Source organism: Microcaecilia unicolor, chromosome 2 (genome assembly GCF_901765095.1).
Source record: "Microcaecilia unicolor chromosome 2, aMicUni1.1, whole genome shotgun sequence".
Taxonomy (NCBI): domain Eukaryota; kingdom Metazoa; phylum Chordata; class Amphibia; order Gymnophiona; family Siphonopidae; genus Microcaecilia; species Microcaecilia unicolor.
In genome coordinates, this window is record NC_044032.1 from 149,070,029 (window position 1) to 149,087,662 (window position 17,634).

General features: G+C 47.1%; 1 protein-coding gene across 1 annotated transcript in view; it reads right to left on the reverse strand.

Annotated features, from left to right (window-relative positions):
• Nucleotides 1-17,634, reverse strand: part of KIAA0825 (KIAA0825 ortholog) — a 584,207-nt gene that overhangs the window by 450,214 nt on the left and 116,359 nt on the right. The window contains 1 exon segment of the mRNA XM_030193391.1: nt 7,537-7,761. Within this exon segment, the coding sequence (XP_030049251.1) occupies nt 7,537-7,761 (225 nt within the window).

The window sequence follows — 17,634 nt, forward strand, 5'->3', positions numbered from 1 at the left end:
TAATATCCGCTACCTACGTTCATGTACCCGCTCCGCCGAACGCCTCTGGCGGAAATCTCGGGCCCTTGCTGATTTCTTACACTTTAAGTTCATGCTGACCTCCTTCCAATCTGCTCTTTTACGTGCCAAACAGGATTATTTTATCCAGCTGACCAACTCTCTTGGCTCTAATCCTCGACTTCTCTTCACCACATTGAACTCTCTCCTCAAGGTGCCCCCTCCCCCAACTCCCCCTTCATTATCTCCTCAGACCCTTGCTGAATTCTTTCACAACAAGGTTCAAAAGATAAACCTTGCTTTCTCTACCTCACCACCTCTCCCTCCACTAGTCCGTTCCCCTCTCTCTCCTTCCCCTCATTCCCTTTCCTCCTTTCCTGAAGTTACTATTGAGGAAACTACACTTCTCCTTTCTTCCTCAAAATGTACCACCTGTTCCTCTGATCCCATTCCCACCCACCTTCTTAATGCCATCTCTCCTACTCTTATTCCTTTTATCTGTCACATTCTCAACCTCTCACTTTCCACTGCGACTGTCCCTGCTGCCTTTAAACATGCTGTGGTCACACCTCTCCTTAAGAAGCCTTCACTTGACCCTACTTGTCCCTCTAATTACCGACCCATCTCCCTCCTTCCTTTTCTCTCCAAATTACTTGAGCGTGCTGTTCACCGCCGCTGCCTTGATTTTCTCTTCTCACATGCTATTCTTGACCCATTACAATCTGGTTTTCGCCCTCTCCACTCAACCGAAACTGCGCTTACTAAAGTCTCCAATGACCTATTACTGGCTAAATCCAGAGGTCAATATTCCATCCTCATTCTTCTTGATCTTTCCGCTGCTTTTGACACTGTCGATCACAGCATACTTCTCGATACCCTGTCCTCACTTGGATTCCAGGGCTCTGTCCTTTCCTGGTTCTCTTCCTACCTCTCCCTCCGCACCTTTAGTGTTCACTCTGGTGGATCCTCTTCTACTTCTATCCCTCTACCTGTCGGCGTACCTCAGGGTTCTGTTCTTGGTCCCCTCCTCTTTTCTATCTACACTTCTTCCCTTGGTTCATTAATCTCATCCCATGGCTTTTCCTACCATCTCTATGCTGATGACTCCCAAATCTACCTTTCTACCCCTGATATCTCACCTTGCATCCAAACCAAAGTTTCAGCATGCTTGTCTGACATTGGTGCCTGGATGTCTCAACGCCACCTGAAATTAAATATGACCAAAACCGAGCTTCTCATTTTCCCCCCCAAACCCACCTCCCCGCTCCCCCCGTTTTCTATTTCTGTTGATGGCTCTCTCATTCTCCCTGTCTCCTCAGCTCGAAACCTTGGGGTCATCGTTGACTCTTCTCTCTCCTTCTCTGCTCATATCCAGCAGACCGCCAAGACCTGTCGTTTCTTTCTTTACAACATCCGTAAAATCCGCCCCTTTCTTTCCGAGCACTCTACCCAAACCCTCGTCCACACCCTTGTCACCTCTCGTTTAGACTACTGCAATCTGCTTCTTGCTGGCCTCCCACTTAGTCACCTCTCCCCTCTCCAGTCGGTTCAAAACTCTGCTGCCCGTCTCATCTTCCGCCAGGGTCGCTTTACTCATACTACCCCTCTCCTCAAGACCCTTCACTGGCTCCCTATCCATTTTCGCATCCTGTTCAAACTTCTCCTACTAACCTATAAATGTATTCACTCTGCTGCTCCCCAGTATCTCTCCACACTCGTCCTTCCCTACACCCCTTCCCGTGCACTCCGCTCCATGGATAAATCCTTCTTATCTGTTCCCTTCTCCACTACTGCCAACTCCAGACTTCGCGCCTTCTGTCTCGCTGCACCCTACGCCTGGAATAAACTTCCTGAGCCCCTACGTCTTGCCCCATCCTTGGCCACCTTTAAATCTAGACTGAAAGCCCACCTCTTTAACATTGCTTTTGACTCGTAACCACTTGTAACCACTCGCCTCCACCTACCCTCCTCTCTTCCTTCCCGTTCACATTAATTGATTTGATTTGCTTACTTTATTTATTTTTTGTCTATTAGATTGTAAGCTCTTTGAGCAGGGACTGTCTTTCTTCTATGTTTGTGCAGCGCTGCGTATGCCTTGTAGCGCTATAGAAATGCTAAATAGTAGTAGTAGTAGTAGTATTTACTTATTTATGGCATTTTATCGCATATTAAAAATGAATTAGATTGGAACCTGGGATCATTTAATTTTTTTCCCCCTGAAGTAATGCATTGCCCCCCCCCCCCCAGGCTCTCTCCCTGGCTATAGCCATCTCTGCAATTTGGGGGGGGGGCGCAGAGGGGGACCGGGGAGAGAGCCTGTTGTTAAACATTTACCAGCACACCACTGGGTACAACCAAGTTTGCAATGTGCAGATACAGCATATTTACAGATCAGTCATACACACTGTGTGCCTTCCACTTCACTTGGTATTAATTGGTAACAATAGCAGTATTGTAGGGCTCTCTTATCTATAAGTTGAGATAACAGAAACATATTATCAGCATACTCTTTGGGTTGATGTCTTGTGGCTCCTTGATGTCAGCAATAGTAGCTGGGGTAACACACACAGGTCAAAGATGAACCCCTTTGTTTGGCACATTTTACAGGTAGTTTGTTAGCATAGTTATCTACACTGAATGTAAGTTTTACGTTAATGATTATTTATGGTGATCACCTCTGCTGTTTAACACATCAGTATCTGTTCTCATGTCCAGACCTCCAACAACGGCCATCCAAGGGAACAGCAGCAACACTTTGCATATAGAGTAACAATGACTTTCCCCAGCAAAGGTGGGGAGGGGCTTGCTGGACCATGGCCTGCAGACACATCTAGGCTCACTTTTCGGGAGCCACTGATAGAATAGCCATCAGGTATATCTGCTGACCATGCACATGGGCCATATGTTTGGGGACAGGCGTATTGATGGTAGTTAGACATCAAACAAGTAGAGTGGAGGAGTGGCCTAGTGGTTAGAGCACTGGTCTTGCAATCCAGAGGTGGCCAGTTCAAATCCCACTGCTGCTCCTTGTGATCTTGGGCAAGTCACTTAACCCTCCATTGCCTCAGGTACAAATTTAGATTGTGAGCTCTGCTGGGACAGAGAAATATCCAGAGTACCTGAATATAACTCACCTTGAGCTACTACTGAAAAAGGTGTGAGCAAAATCTAAATAAAAAAAAAAAAAAAAAAACAACAAGGCCTACTGGCAGTCACTCTAGGATTGATTGTAGAGGTTCTGGCATTAGGGATTGTAGTCATATCTGTTAGCAGTGCTGAGCTCTGTGCTTTACCAGTACAGCTTGCCAGGTCACTTTTACTGCTTGATAATTTTATCTATCCTGTAAATATGTATCTTTCACACCTAGAATGGTGCTTTGTGAATGTGTTTACGTTGTTCACAGCCTGCCCTGTCTGGCACAGATTAGGACTTAGAGCTGGGTTCTGGGTCTTGCGTCAACCCTCACTCAAGGATAACTAGTGCTATATCGCTTTGTGGTTTGGGTTTTCCCACAGTGTCCAGACGGAGTACAGGATACATCATTTGTAACATTAGGGATCAGCTGTGAGGATATATATATATAGGCTATGTGCCTTCAGTATGGTATTTTGGAAGCAAGCTCTGGATCAGTCCCTAACTTTGGTATGAGACTGGGCCACAGTGGAGAGGATATAGGTCAATGGCTAGATATTTTGCTGTGTGTGATAAATGTTACAGCTGGAAATGCTAATATGCCCAAGCCAGCCACCATGTACGCTGATACCAAATAAACATCCCACACCTGAGTCTTCAAATTTGTAACCAATTTTCAAAACTATGTACAATGGAAGGAGGGGGGAAGGGGATGGGGGGGAGGAAAGACAGGGATGGGGAAGAGGTGGATGGTGGTGGGATAGAACAGCCCCCTCTGAAAGAGCTGGACCACCCTGTGAGTATATGTGGCAGGGACCATCAGACCTGATGATCCCTGCCCGCACCATGGCCAACGTCAGGTTGGCCACTGTGAGTGTGAGGTTTCCTAATGACCCCTGCAGAGTGGCCAACCTGTCAGAATGGGCCCTGATGTGCTGCATCACCTCTATCACTCCCTGCCACAACAGGTGAAGCTCCACCAACACCACAGCCAGTGTGGCCTCTTCAGGGATGATGTCCGGCCCCTGAAGAGGCCTGTTGGTCATGTCTGTTGGGAGGAGCTTAGCACTGTTGCAGCCAGGGATGTAGGGGCCTCTGCCTCCTAGGATGGGACTAAGGAGGGCCAAGCAGGATGACCAGGGGATTGATGTAGGGGAAAGAGGTGTCTGGGGTCCAATGGGGATAATGGAGCAAAAGAAGTGGGGAAGGAAGGGTGCAGGTCCATGCTGCTGGAGGAAGAGTGGCTTGTGGATGCCTCTTCAATGGCCTCCTCCAAGATGGGAGCAGAGTTGGGCAACAGCAGTAGAGGTCTGCTGCTGGCTGGTGGTGGCAGGTTCCATGGCCCGAATGGTAGGGCAGGTGGTAGGTAGAGTGGTGGAGGTGCTGGAGCTGGGCCCAGTGGCAGAAGGCTGCAGCACAGTGGTGGTAGTGGTGGTGATGGTGCTGCTGCTGCTGGTGATGGAGGAGGGTTTGGCATCTCTGGTTGGGGTGGGCACAGCTGTCCTCTCCAGGGCCTCCTTGTCCTCCTCAGTTGCTTGACCTGCACTACAAAAAGATTGGATTGGCAAATGATGAAATGTTCTTTCTTCTCAGGTTGTGACAGTAACGGGGTTTGCAACAGCTATAGACCTAAGTGAGACCTGGATGCATGGCATTCACGAGCTCCAGGGTGTTTTCAATCAGTCTGTCATGTGATCTATGGCAAGGATGTAGTTCCTCCAACAAGGAAAAGGAGTATGGGGCTGCAGCAATTGACACTCAGATATCTCTCATTTTCCTCCCCTCTTTGTTGTCTTTGCTATTTTGAGCTCCCAACCTTTCACTTCCTCTCATGCACCATCTCTCCCTCATGTTCCTTCCCCTCCCCCAGGTGCCTGGTTTCCATTACTACCTCTCCCCTGGAATCATATGCTTTCTGTTGTGATCCTGTCCTGTGCTATCAGCTGCTGACCCTAACCTTGTCAGTGCAATGGGCTGCCTTTTAAGAAGCTAGGAGTCGTAGCAGAAAAGAGGCCAGTGTGGCTGACAGAAAATTGTGATCAGCTTACAAATGTTAAGAGGGCCAAACCCTGTGAGGAGATATTAGATGTTGGAGATAGAAATGGCCGTGGGTGGGGAAATATACAGGGTGACATGTAAGCCAGGAAGGGTATGAAAGAGGGTGGAATAGGGGACGCATACACAGATTGGGCTGAGATGTCCTGTGAGAAGAAAGTCCTTGAACTCACATTGCTCTGGGGCCTCTTGCACTGCTGGTTCCATAAATGTTGAGGCCATCCCTGGCTGTGATACATCCCACGGATTTAGTATGCTGTTCCAAGAAACACAAGTTAAACACTTGATGAGGGTTGCATTGTGCTGTTCCCCATCCCCACTGACTTTCATGCTAATTGGGAAGACTGAGAGACACTGGTAATATGGCAATGCTGTTGCAAGCTGCTGACTCCACAAATACACACCTGTGGTGGTGTAGTGATGCTATAACTATCTAATGAAAGAGCAGAGGCCCCACACTACTACTACTATTAAACATTTCTATAGCGCTACTAGACTTACGCAGCGCTGTACAAATTAACATGAAAAGACAGTCCCTGCTCAACAGAGCTTACAATCTAAATTGGACAGACGAACAGACAGCTAGGGGTGGGGAAATTGCAGTGGTAGGGGTGATAAGTGCGGGTGTTGAGTAAGAGAGTCATGGTTAGGAGTCGAAAGCATTGAGTCCTAGATGTGAAGGAATAGTAGGAACTAACTGACAAGGTTGCAGAAGGCAGTGAGATGAAAACTGCCTAATCTAACTGAATAGCCAACAAGCAAATCCCCCTCCACCCCCAGGGTCCTTCTATGGTGGTTATCCACTGGTGTATGGTTTTACATCTACTTTACTTCTAGCACAGTGGACTACTGCAATGCAATATTTGTGGGCTTATCAGAAGGTCTATAAAAAAATTGCAGACCTATCGGAATATTGCAGCCAGACTAATTTGTAGGCCATCTAGATTTGAGTCAGTATCTTCTTTATTTTTAAAACTGCGCTAAGCTTCCTGTCAGGGCTCGCATTGATTTTAAATTGTGTGCTCTGACTTTCCAGATTTTAAATGGTTTAGCTCCAGCTTATTTAGTTGACCTTGTAACTGTGGTGCACAAAAACACAGCCCTGTCTGCTCGATTACCATTGATGTTGCAGTACCCCAGTCCTAAGTAAACTGTCTGTAAGATTGTGTTTAATGGATATTTTCCTTATCAGTGAGTTAAATGGAGGAACTCCTTTCCTTTGGAGATAAGATCAACTACTCACTATCATTTGTTTAGGAAAGTACTTAAAACATATCTTTTTAAAGAAGGTTTTTGAGTACTATGTATTTTATTGATTGAATTAATGACTTGAATTTTGGCTGTATCTCTCTGGGAATGCCAAGCTCTGTTTCTTATTGTTAGCCAAATGGAGCTCTCATGGGACAATGTGGGATACAAGAGATTCATTGCATTGCATTTCTCTTCCAGTTTGATAAAGAAATATTAAAACAACACAGGAAAGGGAAATATGGAATTTTAGCTTTAATTTTTCAAGAAAGATTTACAGTGGCTTATATTATCTTTAAAACTGAGTCACAATAATCCACTGCCCCAAAGATCTTGCTATCTACTTGAATACCTGAGACAACAGGAGACAAGGCTACTTACTCATCAAAGAGGAGTTCCAACAAGATTTGAACCATTGTTTCTCTAGTTCACAATGCCTTCTCCCAAATAAACTTCTAGCTATAAACATGGTGGCTGCCTTCTCTGGTGATCAGTCTCAAGACATCCATATCATAAGACTAATCTATTGCCTGGTCATAAAAACAACAGTTCTGTTTTAAAAATTCATTTTGAAGGGCTTCAGTCCTACAGCAAAAATTAAGACTTAATTTAGTAAAAAAAAATTTCTTTGCATATTTACTACACACAAAATGAGTAGTGCGATCAGTAAGGCTCTCCCAATAACAACAACAAGACGGAGCTGCAGTAGAAAAACTTTATTCTTATAATGCCCGACATGGTACCATGTTTTGGCCAAGTGCCTGCCTCAGGGGTCTTAATATTTATAGCCAATGTATATAGGCCTGAAAGTTTAAAGCACTTGCTATCTCGAAAAAGACACAAAGTACAGAAGGAAAAACATAAGAGCTCACAATGAGGGTGATCACTGCAAAACAGGATACACTGCATATTTACTAATCATGATGAGTTAGTGTAGTGAACCAGTAAGAGAGTTACAAACCTGAGGACTCTTCCTTTTCTGATCAATAAGTGCTGAATACATACAAGACAGGCTTTACTGCTGAAGTAGCAACAAAACCAATGCCAGCAAGGGTTTTCAGATTAACATAGTATTCTCAAATATTAAACTTCTTGAGACTTGCCTTTAAAATTTGCTTTGGCTGCTCCAACTCATGGAATACTCTAAACGACTCTCTCATTTTCCATGTGTTTACAAGACTCATTGTAGAACCTACATCTGAAGACTGTGTGTGATCATTTTGAAGAATTTTGATAGAAAATTCCTCCACTGCTATTGTTATACAGTGTGCCACAGAAGAAGAGATACTTTTAAATGCATTTCTCCAGCTAAACTTCAACACAGTCACCTGAAAAAAAAGAGGATTAAAGTATTTTCAATCTAAATCCACACAATTATAGAGACAACATAGATATCCTTTGCTATATATCCTTTCATTTGCTAATTATTTGGAGTCCCGAGATACTTTTATCAAAACCCTCTCTGACAGTAAGTGTTACCTTCTGGTAAGCCGCCTGGACATATCTGCAGCCTTCAATACAATTAATCATACTATATTGATCAACAGGCTTCGATCTACTGGGTTGAATGGCTTAGTGCTTAATCGGTTTAAATCTTTTAAGTAGACAGAAAATATCTTGTTTCTGTCAGTTCTGAATGCTCAATCAAGCTAGATTGTTTTTCAGGTCTATTGCAAGGTTCAGCACCTTCTGCTATGCTATTTAACATCTTTATGTTACCTCTGTGTAGACTCCTGAATTGTTTTCAGCTTACTTATAAACTATATGCAGATGACATTCAATTTTTGGTAGAGATCAACAGCTCTGTTGATGAGACTTTTAAATTACTTAGAGGCATATTTTCATAGCACTTAGACTTACAAAGTTCTACAATAAAGTGAAGATACATACCTTTAGCAGGCATAGGAGGGTGGAGTTGGATTCTAAACCCCGAACAGATTCTGCAGCACCGACTGCCCAAACCGACTGTCACATCAGGTATCCTGCTGAAGGCAGTAGTGAGATGTGAATGTGTGGACTGATGACCATGTTGCAGCCTTGCAAACCTCTTCAATAGAGACTGACTTCAAGTGAGCCACTGACGCAGCCATGGCTCTGACATTATGAGTCATGACATGGCCCTCTAGAGTCAGCCCAGCTTGGGCATAAGTAAAAGATATGCAATCCGCTAGCCAATAAGAGATTGTGCGTTTTCCCGATAGCGACTCCCCCCCTCCTGTTTGGATCGAAAGAAACAAACAATTGGGTGGACTGTCTGTAGGGCTTTGTCCGCTCCATGTAAAAGGCCAATGCTCTCTTACAGTCCAAGGTGTGCAACTTGTCTTCACCAGGGCGGGTATGAAGACGGGGAAAAAATGTTGGCAGGACAATTGACTGGTTCAGATGTAACTCCGACACCACCTTCAGCAAGAACTTAGGGTGAGTGCAGAGGACTACTCTGCTATGATGAAACTTGATATAAGGTGCATGCACTAGCAGGGCTTGGAGCTCACTGACTCTATGACCTGAAGTAACAGCCACCAAGAAAATGACCTTCCAGGTCAAGTACTTCAGATGGCAGGAATTCAGTGGCTCAAAAGAAGCTTTCATCAACTGTGTGAGAACAACATTGAGATCCCATGACACTGATGGAAGTTTGACAGGGGGCTTTGACAAAAGCAAACCTCTCATAAAGCGAACAACTAAAGGCTGTCCAGAGATAGGCTTACCCTCTACACGTTGATGATAAGCACTAATTGCACTAAGGTGACCTCTTATGGAGTTGGTCTTGAGACCAGACTCTGATAAGTGTAGAAGGTATTCAAGCAGAGTCCGTGTAGGACAAGAAAAAGGATCTAGGGCCTTGCTGTCACACCAGACGGCAAACCTCCTCCATTTGAAAGAATAACACTGTTTTGTGGAATCTTTTCTGGAAGCAAGCAAGACTCGGGAGACACCCTCTGAAAGACCCAAGGAAGCAACTTCTAAGCTCTCAACATCCAGGCCGTGAGAGCCAGACTGGAGGTTGGGATGTAGAAGCGACCCCTCGTTCTGGGTGATGAGGGTCGGAAAACACTCCAATCTCCATGGTTCTTCGGAGGACAACTCCAGAAGAAGAGGAAACCAGATCTGACTAGGCCAGAAGGGAGCAAACAGGATCATTGTTCCGCGGTCTTGCTTGAGTTTCAACAAAGTCTTCCCTACTATAGAGGTATGGGAGGATACGCAAACAGAAGGCCTGTCCCCCAATGCAGGAGAAAAGCATCTGATGCTAGTCTGTCGTGGGCCTGAAGTCTAGAACAGAATTGAGGGACTTTGTGATTGATCTGAGTGGCAAAAAGATCCACCGAGGGGGTGTCCCATGCTTGGAAGTTCTTGTGGACAACGCCCATGTCGAGTGACCACTTGTGAGGTTGCATGACCCTGCTCAACCTGTCGGCCAGACTGTTGTTTACGCCTGCCAGATACGTGGCTTGGAGAAACATGCCGTGACAGCATGCCCAAAGCCACATCCGAACGGCTTCTTGACACAGAGGGCGAGATCCAGTGCCCCCCTGCTTGTTGGGGTAGTACATAGCAACCTGATTGTCTGTCTGAATCAATATGATGTGGTTGGGCAGCCGGTCTCTGAAAGCCTTTAGAGCGTTCCAGATCGCTCGTAATTTCAGGAGACTGATCTGAAGACCCTTTTCCTGAAAGCACCAAGCTCCTTGAGTGTGAAGTCCATCTACATGAGCTCCCCACCCCAGGAGGGATGCATCCGTCGTCAGCACTTTTTGTGGCTGAGTTATTTGGAATGGACGTCCCAAGGTCAAATTGGATCAAATGGTCCACCACTGAAGGGAACTGCAAAAGTCGGTGGAGAGATAGATCACATCCTCTAGATCCCCTATGGCCTGGCACCACTGGAAAGCTAGAGTCCAATGAGCTGATCTCATATGTAGGCGTGCCATGGGAGTTACATGAACTGTGGAAGCCATGTGTTCTAAGAGTATCAACATCTGCCGAGCTGTGATCTGTTGAGATGCTCAAGCCATGGACACTAGGACCAGGAGATTGCCTGCCCTTGCCTGGGGAAGATAGTAACATAGTAACATAGTAGATGATGGCAGAAAAAGACCTGCACGGTCCATCCAGTCTGCCCAACAAGATAACTCATATTTGTTGCTTTTTGTGTATACCCTACTTTGATTTGTACCTGTGCTCTTCAGGGCACAGACCATATAAGTCTGCCCAGCACTATCCCCGCCTCCCAACCACCTGCCCCTCCTCCCAACCACCAGCTCTGGCACAGACCGTATAAGTCTGCCCAGCACTATCCTCATCTCCCAACCACCAGCCCTGCCTCCCAACCACTGGCTCTGGCAAAGACCGTACAAGTCTGTCCAGCACTATCCCCGCCTCCCAACCTCCAGTCCCGCTGCCAACCACCGGCTCTGGCCCAGACCGTATAAGTCTGACCAGCACTATCCCCACCTCCCAACCACCAGCCCCGCCTCCCGATCTTGACTAAGCTCCTGAGGATCCATTCCTTCGGCACAGGATTCCTTTATGCTTATCCCACGCATGTTTGAATTCCGTTACCGTTTTCATTTCCACCACCTCCTGCGGGAGGGCATTCCAAGCATCCACTACTCTCTCCGTGAAGATGTCCATGTGTCCAACAGAGCTCCAATGAACTCCAATTTTTGAACTGGGACAAGATGGGACTTGGGATAATTGATCATGAACCCCCAGTAGTTCTAGCACCCGAATATTCATCCACATGGACTGTAGAGCGCCTGTCTCCGAGGTGCTCTTCACCAGCCAATCATCAAGATAAGGGAACACATGCACTCCCAGTCTGCGTAGCGATGCTGCAACAACTGCCAGGCACTTTGTGAAAACCCTAGGCGCAGAAGCGAGACCAAAGGGCAGTACACAGTACTGAAAGTGCCGAGTTCCCAACCGAAACTGAAGATACTTCCTGTGAGCTGGGAGTATCGAGATGTGGGTATAGGCATCCTTTAAGTCCAGAGAGCATAGCCAATCGTTTTCCTGAATCATGGGAAGAAGGGTGCCGAGGGAAACCATCCTGAACTTTTCTCGGACTAGAAATTTGTTCAGGGCCCTTAAGTCTAGGATGGGACGCATCCCCCCTGTTTTCTTTTGCACAAGGAAGTACCTGGAATAGAATCCCAGCCCTTCTTCCCCTGCTGGAACAGGTTCGACCGCACTGGCCTTTAGAAGGGCGGACAGTTCCTCTGCAAGTACCTGCTTGTGCTGGGAGCTGTAAGAATGAGCTCCTGGTGGGTAATGCGGAGGTTTGGGTTCCAGAATGAGGGTGTATCCTGACTGGACTATTTGAAGAACCCACCGATCGGAGGTTATGAGAGGCCACCTTTGGTGAAAAAATATCAACCTCCCTCTGACCAGCAAGTCGTTCGGCACGGACACTTTTTCTGAGGCTATGGTGCACTGGAGCCAGTCAAAAGCCCATCCCTTGCTTTTGCTGGGGAGCCACAGGGGCCTTAGGCGCACGCCGTTGACGGGAACGAGCGCACTGAGACTGAGCCTGGACAGGCTGCCAAGAAGCAGGAGTGTACCTACGCCTATTGTAGGAATAGGGAGCACTCCTCTTCCCTCCAAAAAACCTCCTAGATGAGGAGGTGGTAGCAGAAAACGCCCGGCGGGAGACAGAATTCAATAGCATCATGGTGCTTCTTGATCTGATCGACCATATCCTCTACCTTTTCGCCAAAAAGGTTATCCCCCGGCAAAGGAACATCCGCCATTCGCTGCTGGGTCTTATGATCCAGGTCAGAGACGCGCAGCCATGAGAGTCTGTGCATCACTATACCTTGAGCAGCTACTCGGGATGCCACAGCAAAAGTGTCGTAAGTACCCCTAGCCAGGAATTTATGACATGCCTTCTGTGCCTGACCACCTGGTGAAAAGTTTCGGCGAGCTCCAGAGGAAGTGCTTCAACCAAACTGGACAGTTGCCTCACCGAGTTCTGCAAGTGGATGCTCATGTAGAGCTGGCATTTTTGAATCTTGGCTGCGAGCATAGCGGCCTGATACATCTTTCTCCCAAAAGAATCCAATGTCCTAGACCCTATACCAGGGGGAGCCGAGGCATAGTCCCTAGGTACTCTTGGCTCTCCTGAGAACAGAATCCACCACCAAGGAATCGTGAGGTAGTTGAGACTTTACCGGCTCTCCATGGACTCTGTACTGGGGACTCAGCTTTTCTGGGGACCACTGGATTAGAGAGAGGAAACGACCAGTTTTGCATAAGAACTTCCCTGAGTGTGTTTTGCAAGGGAGCTGTTACAACCTCTGTAGGTGGAGAAGGATAATCCAAGAACTCGAGCATCTCGGCCCTGGGCTCATCCACAACCTCCATAGGGAAGGGAATATCCTTAGACATTTCCCGAACAAAGGAGGAAAAAGAAAGTCTCTCAGGCGGAGACATCCTTCTTTCAATTGGCGGAGTAGGATTAGAGGGGACCCCATATGACTCTTCTTCAGAAAAGTATCTGGGATCCTCTTCCTCCCACGAGCGCTCATCATCGGTATCGGACAAAAGCTCTCTAAGAGCAGCCCGAACCCGAGCCTGTCTCGATGTCGAGGAACAACAACCTCGAGGGGGATGTTGAAAAGTCAACCCCTGCCTGGACTATGGGGAAGCTTCCTCCGCTGACGTCGAAGGAGAGTCGACCTGGGTGGCAGCCGACGCCGATGCCGCAAGCGGCACCCAGGACGGGGACCTCACCACAGGCGAAGGATCAGATGCTGCTTCAACAGTCAATGCAGAAGGCGCAAGCACCCCTGGCTCCGAAGTAGACTGGCGCAGCAATCCCTCCAGAAGCTCAGGAAGAAGGGCCCTGATGCGCTCGTTGAGAGCTTCTATCGGAAAAGGCTGGGGGGCCAGTGCAGGAGTCGGTGGCAGAATCTGAGGGGGCTCGAGAGCCAGTACCAGGCTGCCAGAAGACCGACGCATCGACACCCTCCTGTATAGAGGGTGAGCGGTCCTCTTGGCGTCGACGCTTCTCGGGTGCCGAATTCCTCGGCTCCATGGAGCTCTCGGTACCGTGCATGGAAGGAGATCGATGACGGTGCTTCTTAGCCTGTCATTGAGACTCCTTGGTACCGAACAGGAGGACGTGGAATCCTCATGCCTCCTCGGGGCCGGGTCCGACGAAAGTCGGTCCCGGGGGGGGGGCCTGCATAGCAGTAGGCCTCGAGACAGGTGGAGACCCACTCGATGCCTCGCTGCTCCAAGCGCAATATGGTCGTTTGGCAGCCATTACCTGCGCTCTCGAAGTCGATGCTTCCCTCAAGGTCGATGCCGCTGCCGAAGGACCGGACCGATCAGCAAAACGTTTTTCACGTTGAGCCTCCAGAGACACTTGGGTCCATTTTTTCATTAAAGAACACAGCTTACAAGCAGCTGGCAGATGATCAGGCCCAAGGCACTGGAGACACCATGCGTGGGGGTCGGTACCCGAGATGATCCGGTTGCACCATGGCACGCTTGAAGCCGCTGGGTGTCCTCGATGACATGTACGGAAAAACGGTGGCTGCGAAATTAAAGGACGCGATTGTGCCAATTAAAAAGGCACAAAAAAGGAAAAGAAAACCCGTCCGAGCAGCCTAAAAGCTGGCTGCAACGAAAAAGGAAGGAAACTTAAACTTTAGTGGAAAAACTAAAGAAAATAAAGGGAAAAATAAACTACTACTTCTTTTTTTTTTTATTTTGTCAAAACAAAAAACATAGAAGAAAAATAATAAGAAGGAAGCGGTAACGTCACAAAAAGTCTCCTGGGCAAAAGGAGCACAGCAGAACACCGTGTCACTTCAGACGCGGATAAAAAGAAACTGACGATCTCATGCTCGTGCCACGGGTGGGAAGCCGTTCGCACATGCGCGATTCGCTCTGCCCGCACGCCAGAGTGTTCTAGGGGGGTTGTTTTTCTTTGCTTTAGATATTTTGCCGGTCTCCTGGGCTGTCGCGGACAACAACCCCAATCGTGAGAACAAGCAGCTTGCTTGTCCTCGGAGAACCTATGGAACTTTGTAAGAATAAGTGCTTTGAAAATAAGCCCCTTACTCTATAGTTGAATGCTGTCAATCAGTGGTTGCGGGGTGATCATCTTCAACTTAATATGGCAAAAACACAGATCTTAATTCTGTGTGGTTCTTCCTTTGATTGTATTCCTCCTGACTTTGCCATTGGCAAATCGGGTATCCCAAATGTTAACACTATTAGAAATTTAGGTGTCGTGTTTTATTTATTTATTACATTTGTACCCTGCACTTTCCCACACAATGCAGGCTCAATGCGGCTTACATAGTAATTTGAAATACAAAGTCATATAATAGAAATTTCAAAACATTATAAGTTGAGCTTGATAGTGTATGATAAGTTGATCTTGATACTGTATGATTAGTATAAGAGAGGGTAGACAGGATAGGATAGTATAAATTTGGGAGAAATGGGGTAAGGAGGGATAAAAATAAAGGGGGGGATGGAGAAGAGAAGGATGGGATGAGTAGAGGGGGAATGGGGAGTTGCGGTAAATAAAACCAATGATGGGGTCGTTATCTAATTCAGAACAGAATTTGGAGTGGAGGCTGGTAAGATTAGGTTGGGACATTAGGATAGGCTTGCTTAAAGAGATGAGCTTTCAACATTTTTCTCAAGGGCAAGTTAGATTCTAAGCTAACAAGATGCATGTTCAGAAAGTTATTAAGGAAGTATTTTACAGGCTAAGGTTGAATAGATGTCTGCGAGATCTTCTTACCTTCTCAAACTTCCATTTAATTATTCAGAGTATTCTTAGTCCATACTTAGATTACTGTAATGGTCTACTTCAAAGCTCACATGGGAATATTTTAAAAGCTTTGCAGGTTGCTAAAAACGCTGCAGCCAGAGTCCTTTATGGCTATTCCCGGTATACTCATGTCACTCCTATTTTAAAAACGTTACATTGGCTCTCTATTAAACAGATGATTGCTTTTAAAACTTTATTATTAGTTTTCAAAGTGTGAAATAACCTGGTTTCTCCAGTTCCATCCTCTTCCTTATGAGTGTACCAACCTGCAAGAGCTTTGAAATCTTCGAACGCTAACCTTTTGGAAGTGCCATCTTTTCAAGTGAGTTACCTATGTATATAAGGTCTTTGAAGGCCTTAGATCAATTTAGGAGGACGCTTAAAACATTATTATTCTTAGAAGCATTTGGAGACCAACAAGCCTCTGTTTAGGTATGAGTCATATCTGCTTTGGTATACTAGTGAGTAATGTGTAGTTGATATTAGTTTGCTCTGTGTGTGTGTTGTAAATCATTTCATCACTATGAATGTACTTATTGTAAACTGCCAAGAGCTCTATAGACTGTGCGGGTTACAAATGTTTTAAATAAATAAAATTAACCATTACTAATAAAGGTAAAATTATGTATAATCATACCTGATAATTTTCTTTCCATTAATCATAGCTGATCAATCCATAGACTGGTGGGTTGTGTCCATCTACCAGCAGGTGGAGATAGAGAGCAAACTTTTGCCTCCCTATATGTGGTCATGTGCTGCCGGAAACTCCTCAGTATGTCGATATCAAAGCTCCATCCGCAGGACTCAGCACTTAGAGAATTACACCCACGAAGGGACACTCTGCCCAGCTCACAACCGCCGAGACGGGGGAGGGGAATTAACCCAGCTCATCCCCACACAAGTGGGGGAGGGGAATCCGTCCAGCTCATCCCCGCGGAGCGGGGGAGGGACACCACACCCGCCGATGCGGGGGGATCTGGCTTATCCTGCAACCGCAACCGCGGGAGGAGCTGACTGACCCTAACACCGCCGAAGCGGGAGGGGTACAAAGCTGCCCTACAGCCGCACGAAGCGGGAGGGAGTGCCGGCAGAATTTATGTCTCAATCCAGCCCCGTAAAACGGAGGGGAGAGGAATGCAGCAGCTCACTGTAACACAAACTCGTCTCAACTCTTGAAGAATCCAAGTGAAAGAAGAACTTGAACACGAAGTCCTCCTGAAGTAACTGAAGGCTAAACTTGAACCTAAAATTCAACCAGAATATAAACAGTACAGATATCTGGGAGGGGCTATGGATTGATCAGCTATGATTAATGGAAAGAAAATTATCAGGTATGATTATACATAATTTTACCTTCCATATCATCAAGCTGATCAATCCATAGACTGGTGGGATGTACCGAAGCAGTACTCACCCAGGGCGGGACATAGAAATCCCTGACCTCAACACTGGAGCTCCAAACCGGGCCTCCGCCCGTGCAGCCACAGTCAAACGGTAATGCTTGGAGAATGTATGAGCCGAAGCCCACGTTGCCGCCTTGCATATCTCTTCCAAGGAGACGGATCCGGCCTCTGCCATCGAGGCCGCCTGAGCTCTCGTGGAGTGAGCCTTCAGCTGGATAGGCGGCACCTTCCCCGCGGCCACATAAGCCGCTGCAATGGCTTCCTTGACCCATCTTGCCACTGTAGGCTTAGCAGCCTGCAGACCCTTACGAGGACCTGCAAACAGGACAAACAGATGATCCGATTTCCGGAAATCATTGGTCACTTCCAAGTATCTGATGATGACTCGTCTCACATCCAGATATTCAAGAGCGGAGTACTCCTCTGGGTAGTCCTCCCTACGAAAGGAAGGGAGACAGAGCTGCTGATTCACATGGAAGCGAGAACCAATCTTGGGCAGGAAGGCAGGCACTGTGCGAATAGTCACTCCTGCCTCAGTGAACTGCAGAAAAGGCTCTCGACATGAGAGCGCCTGGAGCTCGGAAACTCTTCTGGCTGAAGTGATAGCCACCAAAAAGACTGCTTTCAACGTCAGGTCTTTCAGAGATGCCCTCGACAAGGGTTCCAAAGGCGGCTTCTGCAATGCTCTTAGCACCAGGCTGAGATTCCACGCAGGCACCACTGAGTGCAGAGGAGGGCGCAGGTGATTAACTCCCTTGAGAAAGCGCACCACATCTGGCTGCGAAGCCAGGGAAGCACCCTTCAGGCGGCCCCTGAAGCAAGCCAGAGCCGCTACCTGGACTTTAAGGGAACTGAGCGACAGGCCTTCCTCCAGACCTTCTTGCAGGAACGCCAACACTGAAGAAATTGGAGCAGTGAAGGGAGAAAGTGAGCCTGCTTCACACCATGCTGCAAAGATACGCTAAACCCTGGCGTAAGCAGTAGAAGTAGAGCGCTTCCTC